The 21,218-nt window shown below is 39.2% G+C and overlaps 1 protein-coding gene across 9 annotated transcripts in view; it reads left to right on the forward strand.

Moving 5' to 3' along the window:
• The first annotated feature begins 1,336 nt into the window (after positions 1–1,336).
• The window catches only part of GFPT1 (glutamine--fructose-6-phosphate transaminase 1), a 92,620-nt gene continuing 72,738 nt past the window's right edge, over positions 1,337–21,218 (forward strand). For 2 of the 9 annotated variants that reach the window (XM_089923068.1, XM_089923067.1), the window contains exons 1-3: positions 1,340–1,501; positions 18,546–18,653; positions 21,096–21,203. In XM_089923068.1, the coding sequence (XP_089779194.1) occupies positions 1,495–1,501; positions 18,546–18,653; positions 21,096–21,203 (223 nt within the window). In that variant the 5' untranslated portion in view covers positions 1,340–1,494. Of the gene's footprint in view, positions 1,502–18,545; positions 18,654–21,095; positions 21,209–21,218 lie in introns of those variants that run through there. The other 7 variants (XR_016395415.1, XR_016395413.1, XR_016395410.1 and 4 more) reach the window with 6 other exon arrangements.

Here is a 21,218-nt window from a genome sequence, read left to right on the forward strand (position 1 = left end):
ACACATTAAAAAATCATAAAATATTGAAGCATATTGCTTTAAAGGAGGCAGCTCAAAGAATGAGAGGTTAATGACTGTCCTCCAGCCTCTCTGGGGGAAGACAAAAAGGGTTTTCCCCAAGAAGTAGCATTTAAGCAGAGATGGGGTGGGGATTCCCCAAAGAGTAACCAATATGTGCAAAAGATTTGAGAACGTTGGACCCGTTGGGAAACTACCTGTTCAGGGTTGTTAGAGTGTAAACGGCTGAAAGGTGAAGTAGGAAGAGAGCAGTAGTGTGAGGTAAGACCAGACATCTGGGATCAGAAGACCATGCAATGTTCTGTACGTCAGGCAAGTTTTGATTTGATTCTAGTCTTGGGCCATTAATAGCGTTATAATAACCATCTACATTTGACTAAAAATAGCGTTTAAATCTTAAAGCAAATGCTCAGGTAATAAATTTTCAGAAACATCATCCCTCTCTGATTAAGTCTCTCTTGGCAGGACTTGTGCATTAATTCATAGGATTAATAGTTCATGAGTCCAATGGAAGGCTGTCAAATCCAGGCAATTCCTTACTGCCTGAGACGTGGGCCATCAGAAGTATGGGCCAGCAGCGTTTCTTAAGCCCAGGCGCCTAGTGTTGGATAGTTGAGCCTTACATTCGACCCACTCCCCCTCTGCAAAAAACTGGGGGTTATGGAGGCAGTGGATGGGGGTGGGAATGGGGAGCGGAAAGCTTTCGAGGCCAAGAATCTGACTTAGAGCTAAAGTCGGGAACTAAATCGCTGTCACCAGAAAGACTGGCCAGACCTGATTGGTACCTCTCTTCCCTCATCTCACTCAATTCTTTCCAATTTTTTTACAAGCTTATGTCCTCTTTCCACCCTGACTTTGTTTGTCCCCTAGGATCAGGTATCCTTCTTTCTTCCTCCTCTCTCCCCGCTTGGTGGGGCGCCGGAGCTTGGGGCCTTGGACTGCTTTAGGCGCGTGCCCCAACGCTATTTGCTTTGGTAACAATACCATCCTCTTTGCTAATCTCTCCATCGTTCCCTGCCAGCCTCCCAGTTCTTTCCCTCCCGCAGGGCAGTGCCTCCCGCTGCGCGCCCGGTGGTCGGGCGGCTCCAGCAACCTCAAGCGGATGCGGACGCGAGCCGGTGCCACGTCTCAGCCGCCAGCAGGCCAGCGCCTGCGTGGGCTCTGGGGCGGTGAGGGGCGGGGCTGTGCGGGGAGGCGGGACCTACGCTTGAGCGGCGCGGACGCGGCCCAATGGGACCTGCGGGCGGTGGCGGCGGCGGCGCGGTGAGCGCCGGGGGGCGGGGCCCAGCGGCAGTTGCTGGCAAGCCCGGGAGGACGGGACGGGTTTCGTTGCCTCGGCCGTGGCATCCGTGAGGGAGTCGGGTCGGCGCCCCCCTGGCCCCCAAGCCCGCTGACCGCCCAAAAGGCTTGTGTGCTCTCCCGAACTCGCCAGCCGCTCCGCTTGCCGCTTGCCCTGCAGGCCGTGCCTCCTGCATCATGTGCGGTAAGGGGGCCGCGGGCGGGGGGCGTGTTGCGGGGCGGTGCTGGGGTGCGGTGCGGGCGTCGCTGAGGCCGGTGGAACCGGCGGGAGCGGGAGTGTGGAGGGTGCGAAGTCAGGGTGTTGGGCGGGGGTGTCCCGCGGTGCCTGCGGGTGCTGGGGGCGGGGGCCGGCCTCTGGGAGCTGGAGCGGGGACCTAGGACGGCACCTGAGAGGAGGGCGGGCCCTAGAAGGGATCTGGGGGGGCCGAAGGAGGCTTTGCGCCAAGAAGGGAACCAGGAGCGAAGAGCACTGTCTGAGTTGGAAAAGGAGCGAGGGCTGAGGGAACTGAGGGGTGGAGGGGAGTGACTTCAAAAGAGTCCAGCAGGTGAGGGAGGCAACCTGTGGAACATCAGGTGAGGTCTCTTGAATTTATCTCGCATTCTTCCAGGATTTACCTTTTAAAAAATATTTAATTTTAGTTGCTTTCTTTCGGACACGCCCAGCAGAAAATAGAACTATAGCTAGAGCTACGACAATGACATTTCTTATGATCTTATTTCCTGCCTCCCCCCATCTCAACAGAAGCCATTGCTAATCAAAGCCTTGGTGAATGGGCCTGGAAGTGACCGTGGAGAGAGATCGTACATCATTTATTACTTGCATGTGCACCCATTTGAAACACTTACGTATGAGAAATATTGGTCTACATTTAATGAATGTTTTACCTAGAACAGTTAAAACATAAAGTTAGGCCCTTTTAGTCCATGTTTTGAGACTTAGTCGTTTTAATAATTAGATAAAAGTGTGAGTTAAAGTTATAATTGTCAGAATTGTATCTGAAATGACTGATATGCTCTAAAATTCGTATTAACTTGGCTATTGTCAGTAAAAAGAATTGAATTCTTACCTTCCTTATTGAAATTTACAACTGACCTTACCCCTGGAAGAAAGAACACTTTTAAAAAAATTATTTATTTAATTTATTTATTTTTGGCTGTGTTGGGTCTTTGTTGCTGAGCGTGGGCTTTCTCTAGTTGAGGCGACTGGGGGCTACTCTTCGTTGTGGTGCGCGGGCTTCTCATTGCTGTGAGACTTCTCTTGTTGACGAGCACAGGCTCTAGGCACGCGGGCTTCAGTAATTGCAGCACTCGGGCTTCAGTAGTTGCAGCACGCGGGCTCAGTAGTTGTGGCTCGCGGGCTCTAGAGCGCAGGCTCAGTAGTTGTGGCAGACGGGCTTAGCTGCTCCGAGGCATGTGGGATCTTCCCGGACCAGGGCTTGAACCGCTGTCCCCTGCATTAGCAGGTGGATTCTTAACCACTGCGCCACCAGGGAAGTCCTAAGAACACTTTTTTTTAAGGGAAGTATGATTGTAATAGAATTGAAGCTACCTGGGAAACATTCTTTGTAGCCTTTTGCAAGAGGAACTGAGCAGGAGTAGCTTGTACTCATTAGTGTCTATTTTTCCTGCATTTAACTTTATGTTAATTTCAGCTTCTGAAATGAAGAGCAAGTTTAAATTTAGAGTAGATTGAAAACAAAGCACACAGAAACAATTATAAATAGCCTGCTGAAATTATTAGTGGTAGAGCTGACTTTAGAATCAGTTACACTTTTGCAGTGTCTAGGTAGTAGAGTGGTTTTGCAAAAGACATAATTTAGTTTGGAGCTGTGAGGTAATGAATTTGCAATCCCCAGTGTGCTTGTTTGGTAATTAACTGAGTGATGAGGTGTGCACCTAGTCAAGTACCTGGCTTTCTGGTTGCAGATCATTTCTTTATCTTGTTCCAGGAAAAACAGAAGTCAAAGTACAGTACTATAAAAGAAAAAATCAGATCAGGTTTAGAAAAGGTTCAGATAAGGGTGAGGCTTTCAGGGTGGTGATTAGTTGTTAGGCGTTTTCACAGAGTCAGCATCCCCATTCCACCATGTTATGCTGCTGAGGAAACAGGTGATAAACAAGAAATGAAGAACTAGTTATGGGAACATATGTATACGTGTAACTGATTCACGTTGTTATAAAGCAGAAACTAACACACCATTGTAAAGCAATTATACGCCAATAAAGACGTTAAAAAAAAAAAAAAGAACTAGTATTTGAGGCATTTCTAAGGTCCTGCTTTTAACCTGGACCAGTTTTACATGATTCCAGGAATAGTGTTCAGAATTTCTCTCCTCTTCAATGTAAATTCTGAAAGTTAACTGTTAAGAAGACAAAGATTTGTCCTTATTTTCCTCCCACATCTTAATTATTGACATAAAATTTCTAGGCAGACAAATTGAGTAGGAATGAGATTAGATGGGAAAATTTAGAGATTTACTTTCTGATTACCTGCTGCTGGTTCAAGTTTTTCTAAAAGATTTCGTTTCAACATTGCAGAGTGTTGAAGCAGAAGAATGAGGACTAACAATTCTTTTTGATAGCTTTTTCCAATCAGAAATACTGTTAAAACTGTTATTATATTTATCAGGTTGTATCGGGATGTTAATATCTTACTGAGGGGAAAAAAAAAGATTTTATGGTCAAATAAATTTGAGAAGCCACAGACTTAACAGTGTTGAGCTGGCTTTTTTTTAAATTGCAGGACTTTTTGGAACTTTTAATATGCTAGTAAGCATTATGAATCTTCCAGAGAAAAATAGTGTATCTATTTTTTAAATTTATTTTGTCTTCCTCTTATTCTTGGTTCTTTGGAATACTTTGTCCTTTTTAATCTGTTTTACCTTTGGCTTCAGTGAGAGAATGTCAATTCACTTAAGTTACGCACAGCTCTTAACAGATTTTGCTGTTTTTTTATAAATGTAGGATTATACCCTTCTGGTCCAATGGTGTATATAAATGATATTTTTGTAAATGAGATAATATTTAAAAACAGTAAGAGAGCTGCAATTAAAAAATATCCTGATATGAATCCTTAAAATTTTTTTTGTAATTATACTGTGTAATAGCTTTGGGGCTAGTTGAGGGATGCTAAGACTGGCTTCTAGGATAAATCATAAAACTACTAGTGTTAACGTATTCTTAGAAATCATACTGGGTATAAAGTAGTTGTGAAAGAAAAGAATTATTGCTTAATGAGCATTTCCTCAGTTGTGTTCCCTGGAAAGGGGAAAGTTAATAGGTCCTGGTAATGAGCAGTAGAAGGTGGGAAAGAGTTTTTGTTTTTGTTTTCAATCTTTATTGGAGTATAATTGCTTCACAATACTGTGTTAGTTTCTGTTGTACACCAAAGTGAATCAGCCATATGCATACATATGTCCTCATATCCACTTCCTCTTGAGCCTCCCTCCCATCCTCCCTATCCAACCCCTCTAGGTCATCGCAAAGCACCGAGCTGATCTCCCTGTGCTATGCTGCTGCTTCCCACTAGCTAATTATTTTACATTCCGTAGTGTATATCTGTCGATGCTACTCTCACTTCGCCCCAGCTTCCCCCTCCCACCCCGTGTCCTCAAGTCCATTCTCTATGTATACATCTTTATTCCTGCCCTGCAACTAGGTTCATCAGTACCATTTTTTTCCCTTAGATTCCATATATATGTGTTAGCATACGGTATTTGTCTTTCTCTTTCTGACTTACCTCACTCTGTATGACAGACTCTAGGTCCATCAACCTCACTACAAATAACTCAATTTCATTTTTTTATGGCTGAGTAATATTCCATTGTATATATGTGCCACATCTTTATCTATTCATCTGTTGATGGACACTTAGATTGCTTCCATGTCCTGGCTATTGTAAATAGAGCTGCAGTGAACATTTTGGTACATGACTCTTTTTGAATTATGGTTTTCTCAGGGTATATGCCCAGTAGTGGGATTGCTGGGTCATATGGTAGTTCTATTTTTAGTTTTTTAAGGAACCTCCGTACTGTTTTCCATAGTGGCTGTACCAATTCACATTCCCACCAACAGTGCTGGAGGGTTCCCTTTTCTCCACACACTCTCCAGCATTTATTGTTTCTAGATTTTTTGATGATGGCCATTCTGACCAGTGTGAGATGATATCTCATTGTAGTTTTGATTTGCATTTCTCTATTGATTAGTGATGTTGAGCATTCTTTCATGTGTTTGTTGGCAGTCTGTATATCTTCTTTGGAGAAATGTCTATTTAGGTCTTCTGCCCATTTTTGGATTGGGTTGTTTTTTTTTTGTTATTGAGCTGCATGAGCTGCTTGTAAATTTTGGAGATTAATCCTTTGTCAGTTGCTTCATTTGCAAATATTTTCTCCCATTTTGAGGGTTGTCTTTTGGTCTTGTTTATGGTTTCGTTTGCTGTGCAAAAGCTTTTAAGTTTCATTAGGTCCCATTTGTTTATTTTTGCTTTTATTTCCATTTCTCTAGGAGGTGGGTCAAAAAGGATCTTGCTGTGATTTATGTTGTAGAGTGTTCTGCCTATGTTTTCCTCTAAGAGTTTGATAGTTTCTGGCCTTACATTTAGGTCTTTAATCCATTTTGAGCTTATTTTTGTGTATGGTGTTAGGGAGTGTTCTAATCTCATACTTTCACATATACCTGTCCGATTTTCCCAGCACCACTTATTGAAGAGGCTGTCCTTTCTCCACTGTACATTCCTGCCTCCTTTATCAAAGATAAGGTGACCATATGTGCGTGGGTTTATCTCTGGGATTTCTATCCTGTTGCATTGATCTATGTTTCTGTTTTTGTGCCAGTACCATACTGTCTTGATTACTGTAGCTTTGTAGTATAGTCTGAAGTCAGGGAGCCTGATTCCTCCAGCTCCATTTTTCGTTCTCAAGATTGCTTTGGCTATTCGGGGTCTTTTGTGTTTCCATACAAATTGTGAAATTTTTGGTTCTAGGTCTGTGAAAAATGCCAGTGGTAGTTTGATAGGGATTGCATTGAATCTGTAGATTGCTTTGGGTAGTAGAGTCATTTTCACAATGTTGATTCTTCCAATCCAAGAACATGGTCTGTCTCTCCATCTATTTGTATCATCTTTAGTTTCTTTCATCAGTGTCTTATAATTTTCTGCATACAGGTCTTTTGTCTCCTTAGGTAGGTTTATTCCTAGATATTTTATTCTTTTTGTTGCAGTGGAAAATGGGAGTGTTTTCTTAATTTCACTTTCAGATTTTTCATCATTAGTGTATAGGAATGCCAGAGATTTCTGTGCATTAATTTTGTATCCTGCTACTTTATCAAATTCATTGATTAGTTCTAGTAGTTTTCTGGTAGCATCTTTAAGATTCTCTATGTATAGTATCATGTCATCTGCAAACAGTGACAGCTTTACTTCTTCTTTTCCGATTTGGATTCCTTTTATTTCCTTTTCTTCTGTGATTGCTGTGACTAAAACTTCTAAAACTATGTTGAATAAGAGTGGTGAGAGTGGGCAACCTTGTCTTGTTCCTGATCTTAGTGGAAATGCTTTCAGTTTTAGACCATTGAGGACGATGTTGGCTGTGGGTTTGTCATATATGGCCTTTATTATGTTGAGGAAAGTTCCCTCTATGCCTACTTTCTGCAGGGTTTTTAATCATAAATGGGTGTTGAATTTTGTCGAAAGCTTTCTCTGCATCTCTTGATATGATCATATGGTTTTTCCCCTTCAATTTGTTAATATGGTGTATCACGTTGACTGGTTTGCATATATTGAAGAATCCTTACATTCCTGGAATAAACCCCACTTGATCATGGTGTATGATCCTTTTAATGTGCTGTTGGATTCTGTTTGCTAGTATTTTGTTGAGGATTTTTGCATCTATGTTCATCAGTGATTTTGGCCTGTAGTTTTCTTTCTTTGTGACATCCTTATCTGGTGTTGGTATCAGGGTGATGGTGGCCTCGTAGAATGAGTTTGGGAGTGTTCCTCCCTCTGCTATATTTTGGAAGAGTTTGAGAAGGATAGGTGTTAGCTCTTCTCTAAATGTTTGATAAAATTCGTCTGTGAAGCCATCTGGTCCTGGGCTTTTGTTTGTTGGAAGATTTTTAATCACAGTTTCAATTTCAGTGCTTGTGATTGGTCTGTTCATATTTTCTATTTCTTCCTGGCTCAGTCTTGGCAGGTTGTGCATTTCTAAGAATTTGTCCATTTCTTCCAGGTTGTCCATTTTATTGGCATAGAGCTGCTTGTAGTAATCTCTCATGATCTTTTGTATTTCTTCCGTGTCAGTTGTTCCTACTCCTTTTTCATTTCTAATTCTATTGATTTGAGTCTTCTCCCTTTTTTTCTTGATGAGTCTGGCTAATGGTTTATCAATTTTGTTTATCTTCTCAAAGAACCAGCTTTTAGTTTTATTGATCTTTGCTATCATTTCCTTCATTTCTTTTTCATTTATTTTTGATCTGATCTTTATGATTTCTTTCCTTCTGCTAACTTTGGGGTTTTTTTGTTCTTCTTTCTCTAAATGCTTTAGGTGCAAGGTTAGGTTGTTTATTCGGGATGTTGATCTGATCTTTATGATTTCTTTCCTTCTGCTAACTTTGGGGGTTTTTTGTTCTTCTTTCTCTAAATGCTTTAGGTGCAAGGTTAGGTTGTTTATTCGGGATGTTTCCTGTTTCCTAAGGTAGGATTGTATTGCTATAAACTTCCCGCTTAGAACTGCTTTTGCTGCATCCGATAGGTTTTCGGTCGTCGTATCTCCATTGTCATTTGTTTCTAGGTATTTTTTGATTTCCTCTTTGATTTCTTAAGTTATCTCTTGGTTATTAAGTAGTGGATTGTTTAGCCTCCATGTGTTTGTATTTTTTACAGATCTTTTCCTGTAATTGATATCTAGTCTCATAGCGTTGTGGTGGGGGAAGATACTTGATACAATTTCAATTTTCTTAAATTTACCAAGGCTTGACTTGTGACCCAAGATATGATCTATCCTGGAGAATGTTCCATGAGCACTTGAGAAGAATGTGTATTCTGTTGTTTTTGGATGGAATGTCCTACAAATATCAATTAAGTCCACCTTGTTTAATGTATCATTTAAAGCTTATGTTTCCTTGTTTATTTTCATTTTGGATCATCTGTCCATTGGTGAAAGTGGGGTGTTAAAGTCCCCTACTATGATTGTGTTACTGTCGATTTCCCCTTTTATGGCTGTTAGTATTTGCCTTGTGTATTGAGGCGCTTCTCTCTTGGGTCCATAAATATTTACAATTGTTATATCTTCTTGGATTGATCCCTTGATCATTATGTAGTGTCCTTCTTTGTCTCTTGGTAATAGTCTTTATTTTAAAGTCTGTTTTGTCTGATATGAGAATTGCTATTCCAGCTTTCTTTTGGTTTCCATTTGCATGGAATATCTTTTTCCATCTTTCAGTCTGTATGTGTCCCTAGGTCTGACGTGGGTCTCTTGTAGACAGCATATATACAGGTCTTGTTTTTGTATCCATTCAGCCAGTCTATGTCTTTTGGTGGGAGCATTTAATCCATGTACATTTAAGGTAATTATTGATATGTTTGTTCCTATTCCCATTTTCTTAATTGTTTTGGGTTTGTTATTGTAGGTCTTTTCCTTTTCTTGTGTTTCTTGCCTAGAGAAGTTCCTTTAGCATTTGTTGTAAAGCTGGTTTGGTGGTGCTGAACTCTCTCAGCTTTTGCTTGTCTGTAAAGGTTTTAATTTCTCCATCAAATCTGAATGATATCCTTGCTGGGTAGAGTAATCTTGGTTGCAGGTTTTTCTCCTTCATCACTTTAAATATAGACATGTGCCAGTCCCTTCTGGCTTGAAGAGTTTCTGCTGAAAGATCAGCTGTTAACCTTATGGGGATTCCCATGTGTGTTATTTGTTTCTTTTCCCTTGCTGCTTTTAATATGTTTTTTTTTGTATTTAATTTTTGATAGTTTGATTAATATGTGTATTCGCGTGTTTCTCCTTGGATTTATCCTCTATGGGACTCTCTGTGCTTCCTGGACTTGATTAACTATTTCCTTTCCCATATTAGGGAAGTTTTCAACTATAATCTCTTCAAATATTGTCTCAGTCCCTTTCTTTTTCTCTTCTTCTTCTGGGCCCCCTAGAATTCTAATGTTGGTGCATTTAATGTTGTCCCAGAGGTCTCTGAGACTGTCCTCAGTTCTTTTCATTCTTTTTTCTTTATTCTTCTCTGCAGTAGTTATTTCCACTATTTTATCTTCCAGGTCACTTATCCGTTCTTCTGCCTCAGTTATTCTGCTATTGATCCCATCTAGAGTATTTTTAATTTCATTTATTGTGTTGTTCATCGTTGCTTGTTTCATCTTTAGTTCTTCTAGGTCCTTGTTAAATGTTTCTTGCTTTTCCTCTATTTCCAGGATTTTGGATCATGTTTACTATCATTATTCTGAATTCTTTTTCAGGTAGACTGCCTATTTCCTCTTCATTTGTTAGGTCTGGTGGGTTTTTATCTTGCTCCTTCATCTGCTGTGTGTTTTTCTGTCTTCTCATTTTGCTTATTTTACTGTGTTTGGGGTCTCCTTTTCACAGCCTGCATATTCGTAGTTCCCGTTGTTTTTGGTGTCTGTCCCCAGTTGCTAAAGTTGGTTCAGTGGGTTATGTAGGCTTCCTGGTGGAGGGGACTAGTGCCTGTGTTCTGGTGGATGAGGCTGGATCTTGTCTTTATGGTGGGCAGGTCGACGTCTGGTGGTGTGTTTTGGGGTGTCTGTGGCCTTATTATGATTTTAAGCAGCCTCTCTGCTAATGGGTGGGGTTGTGTTCCTGTCTTGCTAGTCGTTTGGCATAGGGTGTCCAGCAGTGTAGCTTGCTGGTCGTTGAGTGAAGCTGGGTGCTTGTGTTGAGATGGAGATCTCTGGGAGATTTTCGCCGTTTGATATTATGTGGAGCTGGGAGGTCTCTTGTGGACCAGTGTCCTGGAGTTGGGTCTCCCACCTCAGAGGCACAGCACTGACTCCTGGCTGCAGCACCAAGAGCCTTTCATCCACATGGCTCAGAATAAAAGGGAGAAAAAGTAGAAAGAAAGAGGATAAAATAAAATAAAGTAAGATAAAATAAAATAAAGTTATTAAATTAAAAAATAATTAAGAAGAAAAAAATTTTTTTTAAAAGTGAAAAAAAAAAAAGAAACGGACGGATAGAACCCTAGGACAAATGGTGAAAACAAAGCTATACAGACAAAATCTCTCAGAGAAGAATACACATACACACTCACAAAAACAGGAAAAGGGTAAAAAATAATAAATCTTGGTCTCCAAGTCCACCTCCTTAATTTGGGATGATTCGTTGTGTATTCATGTATTCCACAGATGCAGGGTACATCAAGTTGATTGCGGAGATTTAATCCGCTGCTCCTGAGGCTGCTGGGAGAGATTTCCCTTTCTCATCTTTGTTCGCACAGCTCCCGGGGCTCAGCTTTGGATCTGGCCCCGTCTCTGCGTGTAGGTCACAGGAGGGCGTCTGTTCTTTGCTCAGACAGGACAGGGTTAAAGGTGCAGCTGACACGGGGGCTCTGGCTCACTCAGGCCAGGGGGAGGAAGGGGTGCGGATGCGGGGCGATCCTGCGGCGGCAGAGGCCAGCGGGACGTTGCACCAGCCTTGGCGCGCCGTGCGTTCTCCCAGGGAAGTTGTCCCTGGATCCCGGGACCCTGGCAGTGGCGGGCTGCACAGGCTCCCCTGAAGGGAGTTGTGGATAGTGAACTGCGCTCGCACACAGGCTTCTTGGTGGCGGCAGCAGCAGCCTTAGCGTCTGATGCCTGTCTGTGGGGTGTGGGCTGTTGGCCGCGGCTCGCGCCCGTCCTACTTGGGAATTTTTGACTGTACATTTTAGGTACCTAGAAAGTATTAGAAGATATTATCTATATAATATATAGATATTATAGATATATACATACATGAAGGAATCACTTTGTTGTACAACAGAAATTAACACAACATTGTAAGTCAACTGTGCTTCAATAAAAAATATTGGTAAAAGAAAAAATAATGAAGATATTTGAAATGATCCCTTTGTACTTGGCACTCTGCCTTTTGGAGAGATGACTAAAACAAAGGAATTGCCTTCAGGGAATTGCTGTCTGATTGGAGGAAGCAGTGACTACGCATATAACAGGTGTGGGTGATAATACACAGTCCTTCTTCATTGCCATGTTCTAGACTACAAGTGGAATGAATAGACATTCTGAGACTGGTTAGGCCAAGAATGTTCTAGATGTTAGGATAGGACTCTTAGCTGAGGAATGCTGCCAGCTGGTAGAGAACGTTGCATTGGACAGAGTCTGCAAGAGTAGAAAAAGGTCATTCATGTTTAATATTGCAGAGACAAGTTAATTGCATTTAGCTATAAAGAAATCGTTAGAGAAGCTGCGTATATGAAGGCAGAAGGATTTGAGTTAGTGTTGAGGAGAGCATGTATACCAACAAAAGAGAGAGTATTGTGAAACTGAGGTCCCTGGTAGAGTTGAAAAGTTGAGTTCCTGATGTGTAAGCTGTGAAATTAATGCCAGGTGTTCCCTGATTGATTCATACTCTAAGCATTGTCTCTAAATTGACTAAAAGTTGATCTAGATCATTGGATAATAAAAATTCAACCCTCTATTGTGTAGAATCCTCAAAATATTTTGATGTTAACAAAAAGTTCTATATTTACAAAATTGAGGAATCTCTTACCAAGAGTTAAAAGCAGGAGAGGCTGGTTCAGGGAATATGTGCGGAATATGTTTCTCTATTTTCAGTCTATGGGAAGGATAGGCTTATAGGGTATTATACTGTTAACATGAAGAAGAAGGCTTCAATTCTATAAAGGAAGAATCTACTGAAAATGAGAAAGAGGCTGGGAAGAGAGAAATGGGGGTTTGAGAGTAGTCTAGATTCTAGACTTTAGAATAATATCTGGGGGAAGTGTAAAATTTAGACAAGCAGTGAATTAGCAGGATTGGTCAGCAGTTGGGAGGGCCCCCATGAAAGTGGACCTGAGATAAATGGATGACCTGAAATGGATGGACTTCACTATAGGGGTGCTCAGGGACACAGGGGTGAGAGTATAATGGGCCCAGAGGGGCTGGCTTGGCAGCATGAAGAAAAATTGTGGTCTGATGTGATTGATGAGAGAGAAGTGGGAGAGATGGAATGTTTAAAGGTGTGTGAGCAGAAAGTGCATGCTTTTTCTCGGGAAAGATGATGATATAGGTAGACTGTGAGGGAGTGTATAATTAGAGATGTCAGTCTTTAAACAGTGCTTTGAGTTCCAGGATGTTAAATATGCAAGAGAGAAGTGTTACAGAGCTCCTTTTCAGTGGCCCCATTTATTTACAACAAAGTAGGAGGCACTTGAACCAGCATTTTGTAAATAGGGAAAAGATCTTGAACAGTTAAAAAAACACACAAATAATTGAAATTTCTCATGTGTCACTCCATATAACTTTTTCTTTGTGTTTTTAGGGTTGTAGGAAATGTTATCTCAAATATTTCTTCTTTTAAAGGAATCTTACCTGTAGGATGTGCCTCTATAATTATAGTATTGACTATGTTTTATGGCAAGTGTATAGTTGGTGTGTATAACCTTAATTGCAGAATTGTTTATAATTACAAAGAGTTAGAAAAACCTCAATAAATAGGTAAATGGCTAGGTAAAATATGAGAAATCTATTATGGACTATTTTTATTATGCAGCCTTCCGTAGACTGGGGTAGATGGGTTGTACTGAAATAGAAAGATCTCCAACATCTTAAGAGAAAAAACTACAGAGCAATATATATATTATCATATTTATGATAATATATTATCATATTTGGTTAAAAAAACCCAAAACCTCTAAAACCATGTACATCTGAGTTCATATATGTAGAAAAATTCATAGCCGAAGGATTGGGACAGTGTGTGGGGTTAATGGTGGTTATCTGCTGTGTGGAGGTAGAAAAAGGAGATTTTTCACAGTTCATTCTGTAGGATTTGTGTTATTTGAATCTTTAACGATGATAATTTGTAACTTGGGTTATAAGAAAAGATTTTTAAATGAAACTTAAGTAGCGTTGTAGATGGATTCTGTTTCAGAAGGTATAAAATTTAGAGAAGGAATTTGACCACTTAATATTGATAAATTCCAATGTCTAGGGTTTCATCAGAATATTGAAGTTGTCAAGTGAAAAAATATGTAAAAGCAAAATTTCTTCTTGAAATTAATATAATATTGCAGGTCAACTATACCTCAAAAAATGTAAAATTTTTTATTCGTAAGAACATAAATTCAACCAGACATAGGAACTTTAATAATTTGATTGGTCAGCTAAATTGCATTCAGTTTTCATTTCAATAAGGTTTAATAGTCTTTGCCTACAGCTAGATTGCTTTTAACCAGATGTGTCAAGTCTGTGATCTAGGTCATGTCTGAATATCTTGTTAAGCAAGGTGTTCAAAAGTGCTTTTATGTCATTGAATTTAACTTGCTGTTTTCTGAGAGTGACGCCTGTAGGTGCAAGTCCTTGCTTCAGTTAGGGAGATACTTATTCCAAGCGTATTACATTAATAAGAAAATTTGTACTTTGGAAGCACAAGCTGATTTGGGAGTAGAAAGTCTCCTGTGCTCCATACAACTACTGTTTGTGTTATTGGAGCAATTACTGAAGAGTGGTAGAGAGTTGATTTTTAGTCTTTTGTAGTTACCTTAAGCAGAACCATTTATTGTGAAGTTTGATAAGACAAATCAAAGACCTGAAATAGGGATTGCTACTCTAATAAGCACCATTTTGAGTTATGAATACCTACCCTGTAAACATGCCCTGCATGCCTGATCGGCAAATTATTTGCTGTTATATTTTCCCAGCTACCCCAAGATTACAGATAACCCACTAATCTGTACAAGTGGGCCAGCTGTGCTCTCAAGGGGCTGCTCTGTAAAACTGACAGATTCAACCTCTTTATCTTTCATTTTCCTAACCAGGGATAACTTTCTTCTCCCAGCTCTGTTACTCTGATCTTAGAAAATTTCTCTACATGTGTCATCCTTTTATTCCTTTTAGTTCCTGCCTGGTTATGCAAGGAGAAATATTGCTCCTACTTCTTCTTCCTCAGTTCCTCCCCTTCCCCTTTTCTTTGTTCCAATAGTGAACCAAAATAAATGACAGTAATGATTATTGGTAACAGTGGTGCTTCCTCTATCAAGGAAAAGGCAGGTTTTGAATTGGAATTGATATATGGTATTTCATCGAATCTAAGATGCCGCTTATTGGGAGATGTACCATTTATATATGGACCACAAAGAAAGAAAATATGATTGTCTTAAAATCAATGCTGTCAATATCTGAAGTCCTAGAAAGTATTGTGAGGATGCTTTCAGAATATCACAGGCTAAGTGATCTGTTTGTCTTTACCTTAAAGCAGTGATGAATCTTAGCATCACTAATAGGGAGTCACCAGACAATATAAAAAACATACATACTTGTGAATAATTCTTGTCCCTCAGTTTTAACCTAAATCAGTCAAGCCTTTAGATTTCTCTTCCAGTCTGCAGGAAATACAAGGAATAGAGGAACTGGTTAGACCACACAGTGTGGAATCAATTAGGTATAGCCAGAGGTGAGAAATTCAACAAGAAAATTGCTCCTGGCTTATCAGTAAGTCAGTGTCTTAGAGGAAAACAGGGCATTAGGGGAGACCATTCTGGATTCAAAGAGACTTATGAGACATAACAATCAAATGTGAGCTGTGATCCTTTATTATATTGTAGAATAAACAAATCAGCTGTAAAAGACATTTATTTTTGTTAATAGGGAAAATGTGAATATATGAACATTGTATTAGATGAACTAGAGCATTATCTTAGGTGTGATAATAAGAAAATGTAGAAAAATGTTTTGTAGAAAAATGTTTTGTAGAAAAATGTCCTCATATTTTATATGTTACTTTGCTTTTATTAATTCTTAATGATATACTCTGAAAATACTAAGGCCCTCCACCAGGTTTCTAGCTTTAATTTGCTAATACAATGTACACAGAACAAATCATGTAACTGTCAGAACAAAGAGCTGAGGCCCAGAGGAGTACAGTCTGTAGAGGTATTAAAAAGTACCACATGCTTAGCATATAGCAATCTCTATAGCCATCAAAGAAGAATCCTCAAAAACCATAGAACATCAAGCTGGAGGGCACTGCAGGTGTCCTCAGATGTCAGAGGGAGGAAATATTTGGCCCTTGTGCTGTGACTCCCTGTGTAATAGAAGTTGCTAACCAGTCATGGCTTTCCTTCCTGTATGAGAGACAGGGTCACTGAATCCTTTTCAGAGGTGCTCTCTAGAGCCAATACCAATTAAAAACCTGTTGGCACTTATTGTGAAACTTATTTTACCATCTCTCAGTCAAGCCCATTCATTTCGCAGAAGGGGAAGCTGAGGCCGGGTGGTATAGTGGAAAGCTTCGGGGACACGAGTTAAAGAATTTGCAGGATTTCTTCAGCGCAAGAAACTTTTATGAGCTAACAAATGTTTAGTGTGAATTTTATTAGGTTATCAAGTAGTTAAAATTTAAGTTTGTTTGGAGAGGGATACTGGTTTAGAGAATACCTCTTTCCCTATAAAATTGTACTCAGGATCTCAAGATTCACACAATAAGCTAATGTAAACCAGGGAGATTGAAGTTAGAAATAATATCAAAATTGAAGGCTCTTGCTGAATTACATGTATTGAAGATAGTGAATTTAATATTGTATCACTCTGAATTTTCTTGTAAAAATGTGTTGAGTCTATAACTTGTCTTAAAAACAGTTGTTTTTTGTCATTAGCATTTAAATTGCTTTAAAAAATGGTATTTGATTATTATATTTAATCTTTAATTCTCTGAATGTATTACTTTTACCATCAGAATTGCTTTTTCTTTTTTTTATTTGGCTGCAACGCGAGGCTTATGGGATCTTAGTTCCTCAACCAGGGATTGAACCTGCACCCTCAGCAGTGAAAGCACAGAGTCCTAACCACTGGACCACCAGGGGATTCCAGAATTACATTTCTTTAAATGAACAAACCAAACCAGAAAAAACCAAGAATGTAGAAGCAGAGAACAGAGTATGCAGGGTATATAGAAGTAGAAATATAATGTTATATACATGAAACATATAATGTTCAAGCCAATATTACTTCAATTAAAAAAATCTCAAAGAAAAAGGAATTACATTTCTTAAAAAAAAGGGAGAAATGATATTTAGTAGTGAATTTTTCTGGATGTGCTGCATTATTGGGATTTGGACTTCGTCCTCAAGGCTTTCCAGAGACCTCAGCCTGCAAAGAATTTTTGACAGTGTAATATGTTGTATTAGTTAATGATTTTCAGATGAATTAGATTGTATCCTCCTTTAGCAGATTATTTAGCTGATGCTAATCACAGTGATGGAGAGTAGACTAGCTGAGAATCAGTGTTCTTTTAGCACATTGATTTTTCCTTTTTTCTTTTTGGCCACATCGCGCGGCATACGGGATCTTAGTTCCCTGACCAGGGATTGAACCCATGCCCCCTGCAGTGGAAGCACAGAGTCTTAACCACTGGACCGCCAGGGAAGTTCCTCTTTTAGTGCATTTAAAGTTTTATTTTGGGAAAATATTTATATTCTGTGTATTGTCCATTAATGAGCTAATAGAATACTTATTTGGGGCTGATAGTTTTCTGTGTGCATTTAATCTTTATCAAAGGTCAGTGACCCATGGGGGGAAAAGGGTAGAACACATAAAAGTTTGATTTACAATTGGGTTATTGGTTTAGTTTTTTCATATTACAGATACTTTATTAAGGACCAACAATAACAACAAAACCCCCAGACCTCATGCAGTGTTGTGGTGCAGTGAAAGTGAGATGCTTGTACAGTGCATGATAACTTAATAGATCTTTACAATTATAATTTTTTAAAAAATGAATATAGGATTTCTATAAGCCTGGCCTTGTACCACCTTTTTTGGGAAAGTTCAAACTGTTGTTTCAGGTTGTTTTGGATTTTAGTTTTAAAATGTCATTTCCTTTTTGTTTGAAAGGCATGATTGAGAAAATTGCACTGTGCTCATCATGGTGATCAGCATACACGTTACGGTGGCTTTTTTGTCAAATATTAGCTATGTGATATTTTTGTATGCTGAGATGCTTTGATAAGACCAAACTCATTATAGAAATAAAGATACCTTTTCAAATGAAATGAAAACTGGTCATTCCAGAGTTCTGCCCCACAGAATTAATCCCCTTAATAATCAGTGGCATTATAGTGTAAGATAGTTAAGAAAAAAGAAAATTCTTCCATAAATAAGCAGCTTGAGTTTATATTGCTTTGTATTTTGATTTTCAGTTTTTATACATTTTAGCTATATCCACCCTGGCCAAAGCACAATCATGGAAGACCTCAGACAATTTCCATGCTGCTATTCCTGAAATGTGGATTTCCTTTACCTGTGTTCTACTGCCTCTTTGCTCTTCTGGATCACTTCTTGTTGTACAAGTCCCTTTATTTATAGTTTTGCTTTTCCAAATGATTGTTCCTTTTCTATGAATTCTCAAGAGTCGTTAACATGTATTATGGTTATTTGTCCCTTACTAATCTGGTGAACAAGTGAGAAACCATTTGTCTTACGATGATTATATATATTTTTAGCCCATTTTTCTCTATGATTAAATTATTTAGATTGTGAGTATTCTTCACATCATTGCTATTTATAAGTTATTTATTCCTAAAATGTATTGAGAGCATGGTCGTTGAAAGTAAGAAAAATTATTTCATCTGTATAGTTTTGGAGGGTCCATATATTGCTTAAAATACTTAGTTCAGAAAATGTTTTCCTTTAAAAATAATGCTCAGTATATGGGCCATAAACCCCAAATTTGTTGGTTAGTTTTGAAGCATCAAATTTTAGTTGTTAAAATGTCAGTGATGGAAGGTAAGTGAACAGTCTTATAAACGGCTTTGAAAAAACTAAACATTTATTTTGACTTATTTGCTTCAGTCTTTTATACTTACAAGAAATTCCGCTTTGAAAAAGTTTCACTGCCTTTGAATAATTTGAAGTGAAGATTCTTTCTTTTTTGAAGATGGACTGTAGCTTCACATTTTTGTACATCTTAGACATTATTATGAAAATTAAGATTTTTTGTCATAGTTATGCCAATGTTGATTCTCTAGTTAGAATTTTCTATTAAATATTTGTTTATTTGCAGGTATATTTGCTTACTTAAACTACCATGTTCCTCGCACGAGACGAGAAATTTTGGAGACCCTAATCAAAGGCCTTCAGAGACTGGAGTACAGAGGATATGATTCTGCTGGTATTTCCTTTAAAAAAATATTATGGGTGTTGCATGATTCTTGAATAAATAGAAAGGGTTTTTTGTTTGTTTTAGGTTACTAGATTCTTTATAATGTTCATTTTGTTGTTTCTGGTAAATCTAAAATCTGAAGAATTTTTGGCTTTTATCATGTTTAAAGGGTTTGTTCATGCAATTTCAGCAGCATTAGCATTTATGTAGAATATTGCTTCTTACGGGTATCTTCTTTTGCTAAGAATGTTGCTATAAAAACAAATCACATGGGGCATTTTCATTATAAAACAGAGTTCTTAAGGCCTTACTCTGTACATTTTTTTTTTCTTTCCTGTAACTTTTAATTTCTTTTTCTCCGTGGATTCCATGCTTTTGGCATGTGAACTTGCCCAAGATTCTTCTATCTTAGAGAAACAACAAAGCAGATAAAAATAACTTTTTGCCAACTTTATGTTCTACTCCAGCTTCTTCCCTTAACTGTATCAGGGGTCCCCAAGACCATCCCCGGTTTCAGTGATTCCCTGGGAGGACTCAGCATATAGTTGTACTCATGGCTATGATTTATTACAACAAAAGAATACAAAGCAAAATCAGCAAAGGGAAAAGGTGCATGGGGTGAAGTCTGGAGGAGAGCAGACATGAGCTTCAGGATTCTCTCCCTGTGGAGTCGTGCAGGATATGCTTAATTCCCCCAGTGGGTTGGACAAAATGTGTGAAATGTTGTATACCAGGGAAGCTCATTAGTAACTCAGTGCCCAAGACTGTCACTGGGGGCTGGTCATGTAGATACCCTCTGCCTAACATGTGCCAAAATTCCAGGCTCCTAGAAGGGAAGCAGACATTCAGCATAAGCCACATTGTTTGCACCAACAGTGTAGGTGCAGTAAGCCATACTTAATCAGTTACTGTGGTGGGAACCCTCCTGAAATCCAAGTTCACAGATGCCAGCCAATGGCCAACTTTACCAAGCAGGCCTTTCTAAGACAGCAATCTCGGGCCTGCCATATTAACTCTTTTCTGCACACTCAACATTCCTGGTTGTAATGGGCATTTATCTTCCATGACTCTTCCTCAGTTAATGGAAAGTCAATTCCTCAACTCCTTTGTTCTTAAAATTCTCTTTCCTCAGCTTCTCTCACAGCACATCTTCTCATTCTCTTCCTAACACGCTGATTATTTTCTGTCTGCTTTGGGGGCTTCTTTTCTTCCACCTATTACTTATATTAATATTCTTCAAGATACTTTCATAGGCCCACTTTTCTTATTTTGTATTTTCGTAGGTGAGCTCTGACTTCATCAACCTCCTGTATGTTTTTTTTTTAAATTTTTATGTTGGCCGCGTTGCGTCTTCGTTGAAGAGTGTGGGCTCTTTGTTGCGGGCTTCTCTCTAGTTGCGGTGCGTGGGTTTAGTTGCCCCGCGGCATGTGGGATCTTAGTTCCCCGACCAGGGGTTGGAGCCACGTCTCCTGCATTGGAAGGCGGATTCTTAACCACTGGATCACCAGGGAAGTCCCAACCTCCTGTATGGTTGTGACTTACAATCCAGATGTATTTCCCGTGCTGCACACCTGTATTTCCAGCTGCCTCCTAGAAATTTCTCCCTGGATAAACCATGATATTATAGACTTTGCATGTGCGGAATTGAACTGAATATGCTCCATTTCTCACTCCACTCTTCACTCTGTTCTTTCTGTGTTCTTTTATCAACAGTCAGTCATTCAGCAAGTCCTTTGAGCCTGGGAGGTGTCCCAGACGTCTCCTGCTTTCTCACGTTACCTGCAGTCAGTTCTGCTTCTCAGTATCACTCATCTCTTCATGACCATTGTGTAGCTCAGGCCTTCCTCATTTTTGTTTTGCTGTAGGTGTAACTTCTGACAGCAGGTTTCTTCTTCCTGTTTCTCTCCTCCAATCTTTACACTCTTTCCAAAGGGAATTTTCTGAACTGTTTCACCATGTAATTTCTCTGCTTGAAACTACTCAGTGCTTTTCCAGTATCTTCAGAGTAATTTTTTCAAATTATATAGGAACTTTAGTAGAATCTTGAGAGATGTGTTCCCTGACATTCCCTCCTTACCCTGCTTCTGCAGTGGGTGCCCGTCTTCTTCGTTTCTCCATTGTACTTCTGTTGCAACCTGTAGTACTTTTATTATAACCACATAACTTTTATTATATTAAAACCACACTGTATTGTAATTATTTTTTTCCTTGTCTGTCTTCTCAATAGGCTATTGAGAAATTTAAGAACAGGAACTGAGTTTTCTTCATTTTTATCTCTAGCAGCTACCATGGTTTTTGACATATAATAGGTTTTCAGTAAATTTTGAATTGATAAGTAAGTGAACTAATTAGATGAAAAAAAAATTTTTTTCCTTAGAAGTTTTGCCTTACAGTGATAATCTAAGAGTAGTCAGTTTCTAAATCTTGCTTTTCTACCTCTCGGTGATTTAGGTGTGGGGATTGATGGAGGCAATGACAAAGACTGGGAAGCCAATGCCTGCAAAATCCAGCTCATTAAGAAGAAAGGAAAAGTTAAGGCACTGGATGAAGAAGTTCACAGTAATGTACTTAGTT

This window comes from Delphinapterus leucas, chromosome 13 (genome assembly GCF_059928025.1).
Source record: "Delphinapterus leucas isolate spDelLeu-1000000601 "Yukka" chromosome 13, BTC_Dleu_Yukka2, whole genome shotgun sequence".
Lineage (NCBI taxonomy): Eukaryota > Metazoa > Chordata > Mammalia > Artiodactyla > Monodontidae > Delphinapterus > Delphinapterus leucas.